This window comes from Colias philodice, chromosome 14, assembly GCF_061535455.1.
Source record: "Colias philodice isolate Cphi_HAF_F1 chromosome 14, ilColPhil1 Martin Lab GWU primary, whole genome shotgun sequence".
NCBI classification, from domain to species: Eukaryota; Metazoa; Arthropoda; class Insecta; order Lepidoptera; family Pieridae; genus Colias; species Colias philodice.
This window is the reverse complement of record NC_143099.1, coordinates 4,923,224-4,942,815: the sequence shown is the minus strand read 5'-3', so window position 1 is coordinate 4,942,815 and position 19,592 is coordinate 4,923,224. Positions and strand designations below refer to the sequence as shown.

General features: G+C 33.1%; 1 protein-coding gene across 1 annotated transcript in view; it reads left to right on the top strand.

Annotated features, from left to right (window-relative positions):
- The window catches only part of mAChR-A (muscarinic Acetylcholine Receptor, A-type), a 29,439-nt gene extending 10,050 nt beyond the window's left edge, over positions 1-19,389 (top strand). Inside the window, exons 2-4 of the mRNA XM_089703278.1 lie at positions 14,865-14,970; positions 17,574-17,749; positions 17,939-19,389. Of these exons, the coding sequence (XP_089559404.1) occupies positions 14,865-14,970; positions 17,574-17,749; positions 17,939-18,719 (1,063 nt within the window). The 3' untranslated portion in view covers positions 18,720-19,389. The remainder of the gene's footprint in view (positions 1-14,864; positions 14,971-17,573; positions 17,750-17,938) is intronic.
- The last annotated feature ends 203 nt before the right edge of the window (positions 19,390-19,592 follow it).

Below are 19,592 nucleotides of genomic sequence, written 5' to 3'. Positions count from 1 at the left end.
AAAAACTACTGGGCCTATCCGAATAAAATTTTTATGGGACCAATTCGACACCATCCCGCATCGAACAAAAAAAGAATCACGTAAATCGGTTCAGAAACCATGGAGTAATCGGTGTACATACATAAAAAAAAATAAAAAAAAAAAACATACCGGCCGAATTGATAACCTCCTCCTTTTTTTTGAAGTCGGTTAAAAACAAATTTACTTTGATTAGGTTTGACTGCGCTGACTGTACCAAATTCAAGTTGTTGGTATTCGTTCGTACATTAAATTAAATTATTTAAAAAGTGGTATCCGTTCGGAATAGAAAAAAATATGAGTTGAAACAAATACCAGTGGTATTAGTTTTTGGTATTAGAATGGAATAAATCATAAAAAAAAAATAATGATTGTGTTAAAAAATTATAAAATAGAAAAATACGCAAATGAAAACCAAAGATATTTATTTCTGACTAGCTTCCACCCGCGACTCCGTCCGCGCGGATGTCGGTCTTCGCGTCTTCTACAGATTTATTATATTATGTATAATATATAGATTTATATTGATAAACCTAATAAATCTTTTGCTAGCATTCTGATGCTTTATCGGTTGCACTGGATTTATCTCTTTTTTTTTCAATCGCTTGAATGATATAGGATGGGTCCTTGATGGGCATCGAATGCTGAAGTCTCGAATCAATCAATTCTGAAAGTAGGCAATTTATGTAAAATCTTGATAATGGTCCATCATTTTATTTTGCCTAAACGTTACATACTTTTTTATATATTCTATTTTTAACGAATGATTCACTCCAGTCCAAACAGCAAATAAGCAGACTTCTGCTTCTGCAACGTTTAGTTGTCCCTGAATTTGGAAAAAATAGTCATGATTCTTATCTATGAAAAAAGTGTTATTTTTTGCATTGTATTTCAAATATTATTTTTTTTATTTTTAACTGCATCTACCGCATTCATGTCTTTTGCCGGAATTAGACATTTAACTTCTACTAGTCCCATTTTCCCTTTTTGATACGGGAGTGTATAAAGTAAATTTTTTAGATATTTCTCGTTATACTTTTAAAAAGTTATTATTGTCATTTTGCTCATTAGGTAAAGTAATTTCGATATCAGTTTTAAGTTTTTTGATACCTGCAATAATAACGTCATAATCGCCTGCACATACTTATCGATTACACCCTGTATACAATCCACCATCCACATTCATAATGTTTTCCTGTCCTCCTCTCCTTTACGCTGTTCACCGATACATTTTAAATGAGTAAATCTGCTACCACTGAAGGATGTTTCATTGTGATCAGCAAATTTTCACCACTGTTGTCGATTATTTGTTTTTCATTTTTAATCAGCAATTGGGAATCATCAGTTTTGTTTTTTGCAGATTGGTGATGTACCCTAACAATACGTCGAAAAGGGAAAGCATCAACGAATTATCGTTTTCGTCCTCTTTTTTTATTCTTCGCGTCTCTGTTACTTGTGTTTGTTTAGTTCTCAACACCCACTGAATTTTCTATGTTATTGTGATCGTCCATTACATCTGAGTTTTGATGATGTGATGATAATCCATTCGTTTTAATATTGGTACTTAGAGTTGGTGGACTAAACTAGAAATGGCGGACTAAATTTGTCAGCGCGTCTGTAAGATCAGAATATAAAACCAACATCCTGTATTTAAGTTACAAAATTAATAATCAAACAACATGCCGCTACGTTGAAAATGACTAGAAGAAAAAATTAAAACACCTCGGCATATAATTTTGGAGTAAATAAATCATTTTCCTTGGGGATTTCCCCGGATGAACTTGGGAAGTTCAAGTTCTCAATACAAGTTTATATTATATTTCGTATTTCTCAAACGAAAAATAAACATTTTTGGAACTTCAAAAAAAAATGTTGTGTGGTTTTATGAAACCACGGTAAAAGTGAAACTGTTTGAACGGTTCCGAACACTGCTTTGTGTAGCGCATGTCGCGTGTCGGTCGGCTGCCGAGTAGGTATACCTACCTACTCGGCAGCCGCGATACACGCGACATGCGTTACACAGACCAAAAAGTTTGAGACGATGTAATAAAAGATTCACTTTAAAAATTATATTATAAGAAAATTTATGAGCTTTAAAGAAATATACATCCCTTTACTGACACTCCGTAAAATAAAGAAATTGTTGCCAATCACCTTTGCAATCTATTTGGTTTCATTAACTTCATGTTCGAAGATAATTTTTTTTCTAGTAGTTACACGCGTATTTTTTTCGTTTATTTTCCATATCGAAATCAAATGTTTAAAAATACGAATATTTGCACAAAACTAAGATAAAAATAATCAATTAACAAAAATATTAAATTTAATGAAGTAGAGCAACTTTCACTTCGGTATGAAGGAAAATCGAGCGAAGAGCACACGTCAGAACGCTCCGGCCCAAGGAGCGCGACTAAAGAAATTCGCTAGGATTTTTCCTAATTATTTTAAATATTTTTTTAATATTTAAAGAATTATCAAAATTCAAAAAAAAAAATTTTTTAAAGGATTAATACTCATTGGTCTTCAACCAACTCGAATAAATTAATGGAAAAAATAACTTTTAGCAGTATGTATCAATAGATTTTGTAAGGCAAAAAATGGGAAATTTAATGAATTTATAACGTTCTAATTAGGAAAATCATAAGTTTTTCGGCAATTGTATTTAGCAGTTTTTAATAACGACTATATAAGGATAATAATGCGCTGATCAGATTGTGTAAATTGTAATCGGTTGCAACGTAGTGAGTGCACAAACTTAGCTCGAAATGTCTTTGGGGGAAAGAGACTTATCTTGAAGGCCTGATTAAGGTAACATAAAGTAACTTTATAAATGTGAAAAAATTCACGCGCATTTCTTATATAACACTAATTGATAAACAAGAAAAAAAAATTCAGTTTATCATTTCATTAGCCGGGAAAAAATTGTCAAATAACTTGTTGAAAACGCAATTTTGCTAGACTGCAGCCTTAAGTTCAAATCGAAAGGGAATTTTTTCCCAGTTGTTCTCATACTTTAGTGTAAATTACCCAAGTCTTTCACGATGAAGAAATCAAAAAAAAATTATTTTATTTGAATACCTTCGGGCTTTAATTTCAAGATAATAATAATAAAAAAACATGTCATGTATAAAATAATTTTGTATAATGCTTGCGTATGTAATATACCGTCGCGTTGCTTTATTTGCTAGTTGGACAGAATATTCATCTTTAGTCCTCTAGAGATAGGTTTCCTAGAACCACCGTAACTAAAATTTAACACTTTTAATTAGTTGACCAACGGCGCTGTTAGTGCTAAAATATCGTCCTTTAGCCATACCACAGAGCAGAAATCAACACAAGCAATTAATTTATATTTGTAAAGAAGCATCTTTTAAAAATGTTTACTACAAGTATTTGACGTAAATATTAAGTGGAGCAAAAGTGATTTTGTGAAGCCGTAATGGCTCATATCATGGTCCCTTGTGGTAACCGAATCCCGTCTGTGCGCTGCAATCCCGAACTTGATGCGTTACGGGGGCCATTTCCTTCCCTATTGTTGAGCTCTCTGAGTTTGTTTTAGTTCGAATAGCTCCACAGGCGATATGAAAAGTGCTGTTTTTACAGTCGACCGAGCGATCTTTTTTGGATACCGTGATTTGCTTAGTCCGTTTTTATGTTTTGTTCCTGTGAAACTGGTCGTTGAGGCTTCGGTAAGCTTTTTCTGGCGGCACGTTTTCATTATTCCCTACAGATGGATGGGCTCGTTCAATGCCTTCGTTTATACTGACTTTTTTACCATTTGGTAAAATTCCCATGAGATGGATGACGGACGGTTTACTTAGTGGTGCTGAATAGCCATTATTTTGTATGAAATAATCATCGGGAGTTATATTTACATTTCTAAGCTGTGTGTATAAATAAACAAATATGTACAATGTTCTTAAAATAAAAAAAAATGTGTGCGTGTACTAGAGTACACACGTAAGAAGTGAAACTTCTTTATGACCTTATTTTTCAAAAAATAATTTACTATCTACACTAATATTATAAAGAGGAAAACTTTGTTTGTTTGTTTGTTTGATTGATTGTAATGAATAGGCTCATAAACTACTGGACCGATTTTAAAAATTCTTTCACCATTCGAAAGCTACATTATCCACGAGTAATATAGGCTATATATTATCACGCTAAGACCAACAGGAGCATAGCCACGCGGGTGAAACCGCGCGGCACAGCTTGTATACAATATTACAGAAATACGTTAGTCTAACACGCTCGTCGCTTCGCTCCTCGCTACCTATTTAAATATTTACACCAGCCGCTGCTGAAACTCGCTCGCTTCGCTCGCTCGGCTCGTGCGGTAGTTCAAAAATCAAAAGTTAACCTAAGATGCTCGTCGCTTCGCTCCTCGCTACCTATTTAAATATTTACACCGGCCGCTGCTGCAACTCGCTCGCTTCGCTCGCTCGGCTCGTGCGGTAGTTCAAAAGTTAACCTAAGATGCTCGTCGCTTCGCTCCTCGCTACCTATTTGAATATTTACGCCGGCCACTGCCGCGACTCGCTCGCTTCGCTCGCTCAGCTCATGCGGTAGTTCAAAAGACCAAGGGAGACGCCAAAAAATTCGAGTTATATAGAGTTTTAAACTTATAAAGGATTTCGACTTAGGCGGATTTTGATTGGACATAAAGAGTTTGAGGTTTATTCTTATATAAATATTGAATTCACAAAACCATAATTGAACACCAATCAAGCAAACACGTGTTAACGTGAGTCATAGATTTATTATCGTATACTCCTAAAATGTTTTCTAAGAAACAATACTGTACTTACATTGTCGGCAAGTTCTTAAAGGCGGTAACTTATTTTTGTTCGAACAATAGAGGTAATAAATATAAATTCCTAATGTCGAAATCTCGAAACAGTCAGAAATTAATGACGCACATAGTATATACATATTATGACAGAGGTTAAGCTTAAATAACTTGAAAAATAAATAACATGATCTCGCCCACGTGTTGGTGTTTTAAAAAATTCAATCAAAAACTGAGGTTAACTTTAAATACAATTTTAGAACTTTAAATACAATTTTAGAAAAATAAATACCACAATCAACATTCAAGTATTAGAAAAAATTGATACCATAATTCCACCCACGTGTTAGTGTATTGAAAAATACAATCAAAAAGTGAGGTTAATCATACAAAAATGTGTGCGTGTACTAGAGTACACACGTAAGAAGTGAAACTTCTTTATGTCCTTATTTTTCAAAAAATAATTTACTATATACAATATTAAAGAAATACGTTAGTCACACGCTCGTCGCTACCTACTTAAATATTTACACCGGCCGCTGCTGCAACTCGCTCGCTTCGCTCGCTCGGCTCGTGCGGTAGTTCAAAAGTTAACCTAAGATGCTCGTCGCTTCGCTCCTCGCTACCTATTTACATATTTACACCGGCTGCTGCTGCAACTCGCTCGCTTCGCTCGCTCGGCTCGTGCGGTAGTTCAAAAGTTAACCTAAGATGCTCGTCGCTTCGCTTTGCTCGCTACCTATTTGAATATTTACGCCGGCCACTGCCGCGACTCGCTCGCTTCGCTCGCTTGGCTCGTGCGGTAGTTCAAAAGTTAACCTAAGATGCTCGTCGCTTCGCTCCTCGCTACCTATTTAAATATTTACACCGGCCGCTGCTGCAATTCGCTCGCTTCGCTCGCTCGGCTCGTGCGGTAGTTCAAAAGTTAACCTAAGATGCTCGTCGCTTCGCTCCTCGCTACCTATTTAAATATTTACACCGGCCGCTGCTGCAACTCGCTCGCTTCGCTCGCTCGGCTCGTGCGGTAGTTCAAAAGTTAACCTAAGATGCTCGTCGCTTCGCTCCTCGCTACCTATTTGAATATTTACGCCGGCCACTGCCGTTTTCAGCTTATAAAGGATTTCGACTTAGGCGGATTTTGATTGGACAGAGAGTTTGAGGTTTATTCTTATAAATTTTGAATTCATAAAATTATAATTGAACACCTGACACCAATCAAGCAAACACGTGTTTACGTGAGTCATAGATTTATTATCGTATACTCCTAAAATGTTTTCTAAGAAACAATAGTGTACTTACATTGTCGGCACGTTCTTAAAGTCGGTAACTTATTTTTGTTCGAACAATAGAGGTAATAAATTCCTAATGATCAAGTTGTAAAGGTTGTAAAATAAAAAAAATATTCTATATTAAAACGTAAGTATGTATATATAATATGTGCGTCATTAATTTCTGACTGTTTCGAAATTTGGTGCAAAATAAAATAGTGTGTAAATAAAATTTGTAAAAAATCAATAAAATAAAACAATTGAGTAAAGATCTATAGGCATATTATGTATGTATTTATACAAGATATGTATATTATATATTTATACAGGGAACTTCTCAACGTGTTATCTATGAAATTATACTTTTACTCAATTGTTTAATTTTATTTACACACTGTTTTATTTTGCACCAAATCTCGAAACAGTCAGAAATTAATGACGCACATAGTACATAATATATACATATTAAGACAGAGGTTAAGCTTAAATAACTTGAAAAATAAATAACATGATCACGCCCACGTGTTGGTGTTTTAAAAAATTCAATCAAAAACTGAGGTTAACTTTAAATACAATTTTAGAAAAATAAATACCACAATCAACATTCAAGTATTAGAAAAAATTGATACCATAATTCCACCCACGTGTTAGTGTATTGAAAAATACAATCAAAAAGTGAGGTTAATCATAAATAACTTAGAAAAATAAATACCATTATTACACCTAAGTATTAGAAAAATAGATATAATTACTTATTTACTTTTTTTAGAAATTCACTGGAATTAGAATTAAAACAAACCCTTTGATTTTGCTGATCACTTTAATATAACATGTATATAGTCACGAGTACGGCGCACAGTATTTTTTTGACCCTTCTTTTGCGACAGCCTAATTTTATTGAATGAATGTATGGATATATACATGACAAACGCAAGAGTAAAACTCCCATGAAGCTCACTATCATACTTTTCGAAAAAATTCAATCTGAATAAAAAGTACCGGTATTTTATATAATTCAATTTTAATTTTTTATTAATTTTTCTACCATTATAACACATTTTTTTGCATTGCGAGCGTCAAGGCTAGCCATAGGGCCAATTTTCGATCCATTCGGGGAAGAGCTGTGACTTCGCAATTTCGAGATAATCGCATAAATAACAAAATTTCATTTCTTTTTTTGTGACTGAACTTTTAAGAATAGGCAAATTATTTTTACTTCAAAACATAGTTATATGTATGGACTACTTCCACAAAAAAAACCGATCGCGAAAAGAGCGGGATTCGCGAGATATTAATTTCTGAAAAAGTACCGGTTCTTTAACGATTTTTTTGTATAAAATCCTAAATCACACTTTATCAATATTTTTATTTCATACTTTCATATAAAGGTAAGTAGGTACCCCAATTACTATTTCTTTTCTTTATTTATATACTTATACCACATTATACTATGAAGAGGATTACATAAATTTGTAAGTTTCCTTGTTTGTAAAATTATTAAAATAAACTTGACCTTGGATTTGGCAGGAAAAAATATGTAGCTAAGGGAGTGAAATGAAATGTGAAAATGTCTAAACTAAAAATACGTCATTTTCATTTGTTAGAATGAGTGAACTGTCTTCAATTTCAGTACAATATGATTCTTCTTCGTTGTGTTCATCTTCTTCTTCATTAAATTGAAATGGTTTCAACATTTCGATAACAGCAGAGGGCAAAGGCAATTTTTTCATACTGTTTTGGCGCATACTCAAACGTGTATTCGATATAACTGGATCGGACGATTCCAATGCCCTATGAAATAAGTCTTCCATTGTGTGTTTTCTGTCGTCTTTTCGGCTGTGATGTTCGCGGTCATATCGCCAATATTTATTTCTGGACTCTCCAGCTTGTTCGGATAAAACACCTACGGGCAGTACCGAGTTTTCTATAATTTCTTGGCCGTGAATAAGGATTTTGTGCATTGTCGTCGTCATGGGGTGCCAGTTGTAATTAGCTACATATTTTTTGGCTAAATTTCTGCAAAAAATTCCGAACTTCGTTGAGTCTACCGGTAGACCGCAGTTAATTGCCACTAAAATTACGTGTATGTCATCTACAAGCCATCTACTTATTCCTAATATGTCTGCAAATATGCCGCGACTTTCCTCATTAGCGAAAACTCTTCGAGCAGTATTTCCGTCATTAGTTGTTCCAGAGTTCGGACGTACAACATCTACTAGTATACCCAGACGATCCCGTATTTGCGCCTGAATTGTTTTTTTTCGGTCTTCAGTAATTATGCCCGCAGGTGACAACTTTGAGACTCGCCACTGTCTTACTCGGGGGTCATTTTTGTATCCCAAGTGGAGTAAGAACTCTAGAAATCTTATAAATGCATGAAGAGGGCTCAGACCATTTTTTATAGCTTCTTTATTAATTTGTGTAGAGAACGCCAAATCCAGGTCATTGAATTTAGTTGCTGTCAACCCGCAAATTGGACACCTTAGTTGAGAAAAGGTATTGTTGATGATATTGTACACCTTGCCATCTATTATACTTAATGTAAGATTACAAATAGTTTTTACTATGAAGCCTTTTGATGTGGCTGCTGCGATAGGGGACAAATTTTTTAATTGTTGTTCAACGTACTGTTTTTCTCTGAGAATAAGAGACTTTGACTCTTTTCTATATTGAATATGTAGAGGCCTGCAAGAGCGATATGATTGAGGTGTTGGATTTACCCAGAGAATTTGACTGCTGCACGTTTCCATGACCTTTAATGGTACGAAGGTTGTGGCAAATATAGTATTTTCATCATACAAAGGATCTTGGGGTGCCTTCTGCTTATATAATGATTGGCCTGTGCTGCCGTCAAAGCCCCAAGAGCCTTCAAATTTACAAGACAATTCGTCCAAATCCATTCGTTCGCAATACGCATTAATGACATCATCACAGAGACTTACAATTCTTTTAAATGTGTGTGCAAGCAGACCTTGTAGCGAAACAGAAGCTTCAACTTCATTTGCCAAGACTCCATCCTCTGGGTAACACTCCAGTTTTGCTTTTGCTACAAGTCTGTACGGTGGAAAAGCTTTAAAACCTCTTTTATTTAAATCTTGTTGTAAAAATTTATATGTTTCGACACTATATTTTCGGTCAATAAGTATACCAAGCGCTTCTTCTGGAGAGTATGGATTACTGTACTGATTTATTTTTGCCAACACTTCAGTTGATTTATTTGCAGACTCCAAACATATCTTTATCACAGCTTCTAAGTCATGGGCACTTTTTTTGCTTAGTTTTTTGTTGTCATGAGATTTAATGACTTTAGTAAATGATGAAATCAGTTTTGCTGATGGTTCATTCTGAATCAATAATTCTAGTGATTTTTGTTTTCTAAGTTGCGTTCGTTTATGAAGTTTTGCATATTCTTCATCTTTATTACAACAGGCAATTTCACGCAAGACCAAGCGATGAGGATCGGGAACTATTGGGTGTTCATCGGCTACCTCAGATGGCACGTCCAAAACCATAGGCGATACATCCAAGACGGCAGGTGGTACATTCACAACCTCAGAAGGTTTCGAAATGACATCTTGAGGAAGATCATTTATAAAAGGCTTATTCAACCAAGCGTTATTTTTTTTTCGAAATTGTGACAAAATTCTGTTGCTATCGTTATATCTTTTCTCAACTTTGTTGATAAAACGGTTTATAGCAATGTTAAAATTTTTCTCCTGTGGTTCTGAAAGGGGTGTATTTAATATAGTTGCAAAAATCGATTTTACAAAAATATTCCTTTCCGATTTGGATAAGTCAAACGGTTTTCCATAGCGACCATGGAGTTTTTTACTCTCTTGATCCAGATATATGTATATATCATATCGAGTTAGTGTATGGCAGCCTGTTTCTACATCTAGCCTGTATGAGGCCACCTCCGAAGGATAAGAGGTTCCAGCTACAGCGTTATCCATAGCCTTTACGTATACAAAACTGTATGAATGGCAGTGAAAGTATTTAATCAAATAAAATAATTGGATTAAAGAAATTAAAAAACAAAGTAAAAAAGAAAAGTCAAAAATCAACAACCAATAAATGGCTTTACAAAACGAAATAGAAGATTTAATTAGGGTTTTGACCCACAACCAACCAACTGAAACGGTTGGACCGATAAAACCAACCGATTTTTCGTTTAAAGCGGATAAAACGCTAATTCAACCAACCTTACTTTTCAAACTACCAACTTTACTTTTTTTTACTTATTTCTCCAAACCAATTAACCCAACTCATGGAAATCAGCTTACATCTTATATGTAACTAACAAAACATTTCAATAGCGCGATTCAGCGCGCAAAAGCGCCCTCTAGTCTGGATTGCGAAAACTCCACACACCCCGATAATGTCAACTAATAAGTTGAAATAAATAGTCGTAATCTTGATATCTAGTGCCTAGAGAAAGCAATTTCAATTGATGGATGAGTTGAATAAAAAAAATTTGAACTATTTATTTTTATTTATCTAATTAAATGTCATCCGACCAAACAAATAGAGAATTTATTGAAAGTCTTTTAAAGCAAAAACATTTTTATTATAACACCTTATGTCGCGATAAACGCTAAATAACATCAATAAAAAAATAATTAAGATTAATTTGTAAATGATGTAATTTTACTGCATAAAGAAATTTTGTTTAATTTTAACTCAATTTTTTTTATAACTTTTTTATTTTTTATATTTTGTTATAGACACTTCAATTTACTAACAATATGTCTCATCAAATTTTCTGTAGTATTCCGTCATCTGAGAAACGCAACTCTATATAAGTTCAATTTATATTGTGGATTTTATACAAAAAATTCGTTAAAGAACCGGTACTTTTTCAGAAATTAATATCTCGCGAATCCCGCTCTTTTCGCGATCGGTTTTTTTTGTGGAAGTAGTCCATACATATAACTATGTTTTGAAGTAAAAATAATTTGCCTATTCTTAAAAGTTCAGTCACAAAAAAAGAAATGAAATTTTGTTATTTATGCGATTATCTCGAAATTGCGAAGTCACAGCTCTTCCCCGAATGGATCGAAAATTGGCCCTATGGCTAGCCTTGACGCTCGCAATGCAAAAAAATGTGTTATAATGGTAGAAAAATTAATAAAAAATTAAAATTGAATTATATAAAATACCGGTACTTTTTATTCAGATTGAATTTTTTCGAAAAGTATGATAGTGAGCTTCATGGGAGTTTTACTCTTGCGTTTGTCATGTATATATCCATACATTCATTCAATAAAATTAGGCTGTCGCAAAAGAAGGGTCAAAAAAATACTGTGCGGCGTAACGCAAAAATGTCACGCGCGCGGCGTAACGTAACGCAAAAATGTCTCACAAAATTTTTGTCCACCCCCGATAAAGAAGTTTCACTTCAAAAAGCATAAAATAAAATATTCTATATTAAAACGTATATATATAATATGTGCGTCATTAATTTCTGACTGTTTCGAAATTTGGTGCAAAATAAAATAGTGTGTAAATAAAATTTGTAAAAAATCAATAAAATAAAACAATTGAGTAAAGATCTATAGGCATATTATGTATGTATTTATACAAGATATGTATATATATTTATACAGGGAACTTCTCAACGTGTTATCTATGAAATTATACTTTTACTCAATTGTTTAATTTTATTTACACACTGTTCTATTTTGCATCAAATCTCGAAACAGTCAGAAATTAATGACGCACATAGTACATAATATATACATATTAAGACAGAGGTTAAGCTTAAATAACTTGAAAAATAAATAACATGATCACGCCCACGTGTTGGTGTTTTAAAAAATTCAATCATAAACTGAGAATAACTGTAAATATTTTAGAATTAGAAAAATAAATATGTACCACAATAACATTCAAGTATTAGAAAAAATTTATACATAATTCCACCCACGTGCTAGTGTATCTATACATATTATAATAAAATTGAAAAAATTGAAAAATACAATCAAAAAGTGAGGTTAATTTTAAATAACTTAGAAAAATAAATACCATAATTACACCTAAGTATTAGAAAAAGATATGTAATTACTTACTTTTTTTTTTAATTCACTGGAATTAGAATAATTAAAATAAACACTTTGATTGTGCTGATCACTTTAATATAATATTATCACGTCACCATAGAGCGTTGGAAATAAATACGAGTGCAATAGAAAAACGGTCAAGTAAAGTGGTAGGACGTACGTTAAAACGATACGATATCCCTACTCCGCTGGAGAAAGTATACGTCGAATCACGCGTGGTAGGGATAAGAAAAAAAATGTCACGAGTACGGCGTAACGCAAAAATGTAACGCGCGCGGCGTAACGCAAAAAATGTAACGCGCGCGGCGTAACGCAAAAAATGTCTCACAAAATTTTTGTCCACCCCCGATAAAGAAGTTTCACTTCAATAAATTTAACATAATAACAGTTTTAGCACAGACAAATAATAATATACTACGTGTTTTAGCCCCCAGTTATTTTTATGAAATACATAATACGCTGTTTCTAGTGTGAAAATATTTTCATAGCATCTCTCCACGAAATGTGTTGGATTTTATTCTTAAATCCGAATCTATTTGACGTTTATCACAATACTTTAGATTTATGTATTTGTTGTTTCTAAAAACGCAGCGTAGTGGAATATTTACGAGACTTTGTAATTGGACATTTGTTTTCGAAGCTTGAAATTCTGTTATCAGCACATTTTCCGCTGATAAAACCTTCAAATCTATTTATATCCCTTTTGGGGTGGTGATCTTATTACGCATTAATTTAAATCTTATTATAATGTACTTATACTTAATATTGCCTATACATACAATAAACTGTAGGTACCTGTCAATATGTATTTTAAATAGTTATGTACATTGTACACACTTAATTAATTTTCAGTAAAATAAATGTTATTAAATAATGGATAAACATCTTACGTAATTTCATGTTTAAAAAGTTTTACAGAGTCAAAATTGCTTTAACTGTGATTTTATAGTGTTATAGATATTTTCTAAGTAGCCTATGCATTTCTATACTAAGCTTCATAATTAAGCAGTGTTGAAAATACATCAACAAAATGTGTAAGCTCCGTTGCATTATTATGTATAATACAATTAAGATGTTGAAGCTTGCACACAGAACTAATCTGTTGACAATTTAGCCGAGATTATTCCTCTCAACTCTTTAGAGATTGGTACAAGTTATAGGGCGTAGTGGATTCTCGGCTAATATGTGATATTTTGCTTTATATTTCTTCGCAATCAATTTTATACATTTATATACTAATAATGATCAATTGATCACACATTCCGCAAATATATTAAATAAAAAAATATAAAAGCTTAGTTACCCTTCACTTTTCAATTTTATTTGTAAAATTACAAGTAACTAATATTCTATCTCCTATCAAGTCTTTTTAGCCTACTATTCTGGTTATTGATTGCTAATAATGGGCCTTGTTTAGTCTGCAATTAATGTAGATATAGGTACATTTCTATTACCTGCACAACATATTTGATTAAACCACTTTAATACAAAACATACATATGTACTTACATGTCTTTGAAAAATATTATTCATATTATAACAAAACTATTATTAAATTTAATGGAAAACGCGATGTATTCATAACTTATATTCTCATTAATATTTCTACTAAATCCTGTCTCTTAAGCCGTCTGCTAAACGCGTGCACTTTGGCACAATGCCAGCTTCTGGTCCACGGGCATTCATCTCACTTTATGAGCCTTTGATTAACCCCTTCGAATATTTGCGATCGAATATTCGCTTATTTCTCTGAAGATTTGCAACAGCTAGAATTGTATTCGAATGATAAATGGATAGTACGATTCATTGTTGCTATTTTCGTGAAAAGTAAGGCGAGGGTTTTGAATATTTTTGCCGGAAATTTACATATTAGGAAGTAAAGAGAATTCACATGTTTTGTCAGAGACACACCTACATAATTACATATGTAGAGTACAAATTTCGAAAAATATGTTCTTTTCCACTTGTAGATTATTTAGTGAACTTCAGAACAAATCATTATATTTTTTTGCGATTTTAAAGTTACTAAAATTAAATTAAGACCGTCGAAGAATCGATAAACATTGACAACATAATATTTACAAAATACAACACAACATAAACTGATTATATGCTAGTTACCTGATTTATGCCAAATTAGTTTATTTATCCCGTAATATATCGGTTGAATTTACGGTGATGATTTGTGCAATTGGTTATATGGTAATATCAATAATTAATCAGGTATACCTCAATGATAATAATTGCATCAATTATAGAATTAGTATTTCTCGAATCTCGATGTACTTCTAAATAGTGGTTGACTGGATGATCCTAATTCGATTTATGTAATCGATTCAATTAACCGAGTTCTATAAGTGGATGGCGGAGTTGTATAATTTTGTAGATTTAGTAGGTAGAGCACATGATTTTAATTTTAGCAGTTAATTGAACAATTTTTTTTCTTTATTGTATTTGAATAAGTATTTTTGATTTGGTTGAGATACATACATTTTTATGTTTTATTGTAATATTAGGCACAGAAATGTTTCAGTTATAATTTCTATATTTGTCAAAACATGTGATTTATTTTTATTTGATACTATATGTAGATCTCGCCTATCATTTTGTGTTCATTATTAAAAAACTCCAGATTTAGTCTCACACAGACTTTTACTCATTAATAAAATATAATATTAATACATAAAGTTTCTGTAATTAACAAGTATAATATAATCTAATGTGCAGTGACGAGACGAGGGAAATAGACGCGCGGGCGCGCTCCGAGTCGGGGGACGCGGACTCCGTGTATCACGTGAGAGGCGCCTTGGACCCGCGGTGGAGGGACTATCAGGTGAGATTGTTTAATAATTATTTATGTTTAAAATGTATTGATGAACTGTAAAATAAACTGTATATGTAGAGTAGAAGAAAAATATTGCGTGAACTTGCAAAATTTATAAAATTATTTCTTAACGCTAACTTATTGTAGAGTTGTGTAATAAAATATAATATATAGAATAGAATTTTTATTGTTCCATAAAATTTGTAATTGACTTGTTTTAGTGGAAATATATATTAAAAGGATATCGCTTTAAAAATATCCCATATATTATATTTTAGTATTTTCAGAATGATATAATACCGACCGACATTACACGGAATGAAGTTTCAACGTCTTTAATATTAAAGCTCGCGTTAACCACTGTAACCATCAGATGGTAAATTTGACTATTCAAATATCACAGCGGTACAAAGTTGTACACTAAAATGAAACAATATAGGCGACAGCGTTCGAGTTGCAATTTGTAAGTTACTGCAAACTTTGACAAGGCTTCTGGCTCTGTGGACTTAACTTTATTGGTTCACTGCAGGAAATTTGTTTATGAGTTTCAGATAACATATGTTGCGAAGGCCAAAGATGAAACTGGACTCCATATCTGTTTCACGTTGTAATGTGGATTTAGATGGATTTGCTGCTAGTAAAATGTACGCTAGTGTAAAACTGTACAATTGGTTAAAGAAATTTGTTAGAAAATTTATTAATAAGCTTGTATAAGTAACAGTAGTTTTACGTATTAATCTTAACCATAGTATCAAACATTAACCCTTCATATTGTTCCCTTAATGTTAACATTTTTCAACTTACTATTTTATTACTCTATTTACACAAACTGCAGATATTTTTATTTACAACATAATAATTTACTTCAATATCGATATCTTATTGAACCAAGTTGTTGTTAAGGACTCCCTTCGGCCATCATAGCTTATCTTCCTTCAGCAGTGCTCAATTTTGGCGCCATAGACGAGTTAACGACATCACGATTCCGTTCCTTCCACTATTATAATATATATTTAGACGTCACTGAAAAATGTTACTGGAAATTGATCTAATACTTCAATAACAAGTCTCGCTTTTTCTTTGTTCAAACTTTAGCATTTGTATTCAATTAGACTTCTTCTAGAAGCATTTTTGAAGCGTCATAACATATTTATAAAATTTACCACCTTCAAAATTCGAAATTGTATGTTTTTATTTCAATAATTCTGAAATTGTTGCAAGCATAAAATAGGTTTACGTAATATGTTTCCGCAAACACGGTAATAAAATTTTAATGACGAATTTCGAACTGTAAGCTTCATTGTTTAAACAGTACCGCAATTGATGCTAAAAACATTATTAATTACGGTTTCCTATGTGCAAATTAATGACAATCGTTTACACAATTTTGTTAACTACTGTAAACGGAAATAATATAAATACATTGCACATTGATTAGACTTACAGATTTATATTGCTCTAGCTGTGCCGCCCATTTTACCGCTGGCTTGCTCGGCTCTTATTGGACTTAGCGTGATAGCTTTCCTCAATAGATGGACTATCGGACACTGAAATAATTTTTTCAAATCGAACCCGTAGTTATTGAGATTAGCGCGTTCAACCAAACAAACTCTTTAGCTCTATAATATAGTATAGATTTAGCAAACTTACATCGTTTGTGATAATTTATTCCAATTAAGCGATAAGTTTAGCAGCAAACTCGTATTCGCACTCCGAGTTCCTTATTATTTTCTTACAACTTTAGCGTTCACATTTTACGATACGAACTTGGAATTCACATGAAAGTGTCCTCGAGCTTTTACTCGTAATTAATTTATAACACACGTGTATTCAGGTGTTGTATTATATTATCAGTATTCAGATATTACATACGCAAGTCGCTTTCTATCAAATTAGTCTAATTAATTAATTTCTTGTATTGAATTGATTTGGAGAAAAACTCTTTATTATTATTAGTCTAACTAATACATATTAGTTATCAAATATATCATATTATTTGCTATTAATGAACCGATTTTTTCTACCCATAATGTACTTAATTAATTTACCAAATTACAATGTAGCAAAACTTATCGTAATTTAATTTTGAAATAGTTAATCTCTTCCAGCCTCAGTTTCTTTTAATTTTGTTTCCACTAATGTAAAAAAAAACCGTATTTATTATCCCTGAATCGTATCGATTTGGCTCCATTCCAATTATTGTAACGGGTACCTCGAGCTTGGCGAATGGTTAGAGCAGTTTTGGGTTCAGCACAGTTGGCAATAGCACCGTAACTTATCTGATTGCCAATTTATACAGGTGACAGTACCAGCCCTTATTTAATTGACAATTTATATAATACATACAATTTCTGAAAAGAGAGGTACAACATTTTTAAAGCATTATAATAGGATTTCATATTATTTTAAGATTTTTAAATGAACGTAACGTTGCAGTTGTTACTATGTGATACTCGATTACATAAGATGATAATAAAGCAATATAAAAATGTGTAACATTTTATTTAGTATTAAAACGACATAAATTATTATTCATGAAAGTCACATCATCGTCTTGTAAAAGCATTTACATATTTATAACACATTTTCATATGTAATTTACATTCCACCAGAGTGCGAAATACCAAAGCCGTCTCCGAGGTTGGGCAGCGGTAAGAAGCTGGTGTGTGGCGTGGTGGCATTCTGGCAGAGAGGATCTGGAGGAAACTGAGCCGGAAGAGGAGCCTTCAGACCTGGGGTACGCTACTCCAGTGTCTGTGGAAACGCCTCTGCAAAGTACTGTGTCCAGGTAAGTACGAACCTATTTTACCTTTTTACACTTCATGAATTCTTACTCTGTTTATGTAAAAAGGAGTCGTAAAAGACACATGTGTAAACCAACCTCTTATTTCTAAATAGGAGTAATTATAGGTCAAGAGATAATAATGAGTTGTGACATAATTTTTGAACGCAAGATTCATCAGTATATCTTTTACAGGTGCACCTCGCTGAATGTGATAAGAGACCCCTTCGCTAGCCGAGGAGGGTCTGGCGGATCTAATGCAGACGGCGGTACTTCCCCTCTTAGACGGAACTTTGAACCCCCTCCTCCAATCCCAAGTGCGCGAGACAGTCGGTCTCTTCCCCCAAATACTAGAATCAACACAGCTACCTCACCTGCACCTAAATCAGCGTCGGCTGATTCTGTCTACACGATTGTAATAAGGCTTCCAGATGCAGACTCCGAAAGACCAAGCATCAAAATGATCACGGAGGAATCTCCACCGACTAACGCGCGTGTGTATCGACCACCCGCAAGAGGAGATTCAGAACTAAATCTACATCCAGCAGGCCACGCTGGTCTGTCAAGAAGAACATCTCATATACAAGATGTCAGAATACCTCTCAATGCCAAAATAATACCCAAGCAATTGGCTGGTAAAGGAATTACAACAAAAACGCCCAAGAAGAAGAAAACGCAAGAGAAGAAGCAAGAAACAAAAGCTGCTAAGACACTATCTGCCATCCTTTTATCGTTTATCATAACGTGGACGCCTTATAACATACTTGTGCTCTTAAAACCTTTGACAGCGTGTACCAAGTGCATTCCTGACGAACTTTGGTCATTCTTTTACGCTTTATGTTATATTAACTCTACTATAAACCCAGTATGCTATGCTCTGTGCAATGCAACGTTTAGAAGAACGTACGTTAGAATTTTAACTTGTAAGTGGCATAATAGAAATAGAGAAGCTATGACTAGAGGAGTGTATAATTAGAGAAAGAAACGTAGTGAAGGAAAAATTGGCTAATTTGTTTTGCTTATGGGTATCAAGATTTTAATTGCCCAATCTTGATGCCTTGGAATGAAGAAAATGTTGGTGATAATTATTTTACCAAAGAAAATTTATCTCTATCCTTTATAGTTAATGATAAATTACACATTTGAATTATCTTTCATAATAAACAACAAATTGTTCATTTAAAAAATTACATCCTAATTTTGTTAGTGAGTTGAACGTCCCGTCCATTTTTTTTATAAGTTACATTTTGATTTATGATTTTGTACACTCTTCTGTTATAAGAAGATGCATTTTGGGAAGTTGGTAGGATCAATGAAGTCATAATATTTATTATTAGGTAGTAGACAGATGGTGTGTTAGATAAGTAAATAAAAAATCTAGTCTTTCCTTTTCTAGTCAACATTTTAACGATGTTCCGGTACTGTGTGAGCTTTTAGGGTAAATGTCGACGAATTTAGAAGCAGGTAAAAGGCAAGTTTATTTTTGTGTTATTTGAAAGATCTTTATATTTCTGTCAAAGTCGCTGTATATGTTTTTGTTTACCGTTAGACACGTACCAAACGCTTAAAGATGCCAAAACATGGTTTTTAGTATTAAAATAAGACTCAATAGGCTTCAAAACTTTATCAATACAAATATTTTATTGGTAATTTTTAATAACCGATGTGCCAACATGACCTTTATATTGTACAAATGCCAAAGAAAAGTGTGTTAGTTATAGAATTTATATATGAGAGAATTAAAAGCCTTGTTTCGAATGTATATCTTGTTTTAATTTCTATATGTATAAATAAATTGAAATATTCTAAGCAATATTGGAATGATTCGGGTGATTATGTGAAGGAAAGC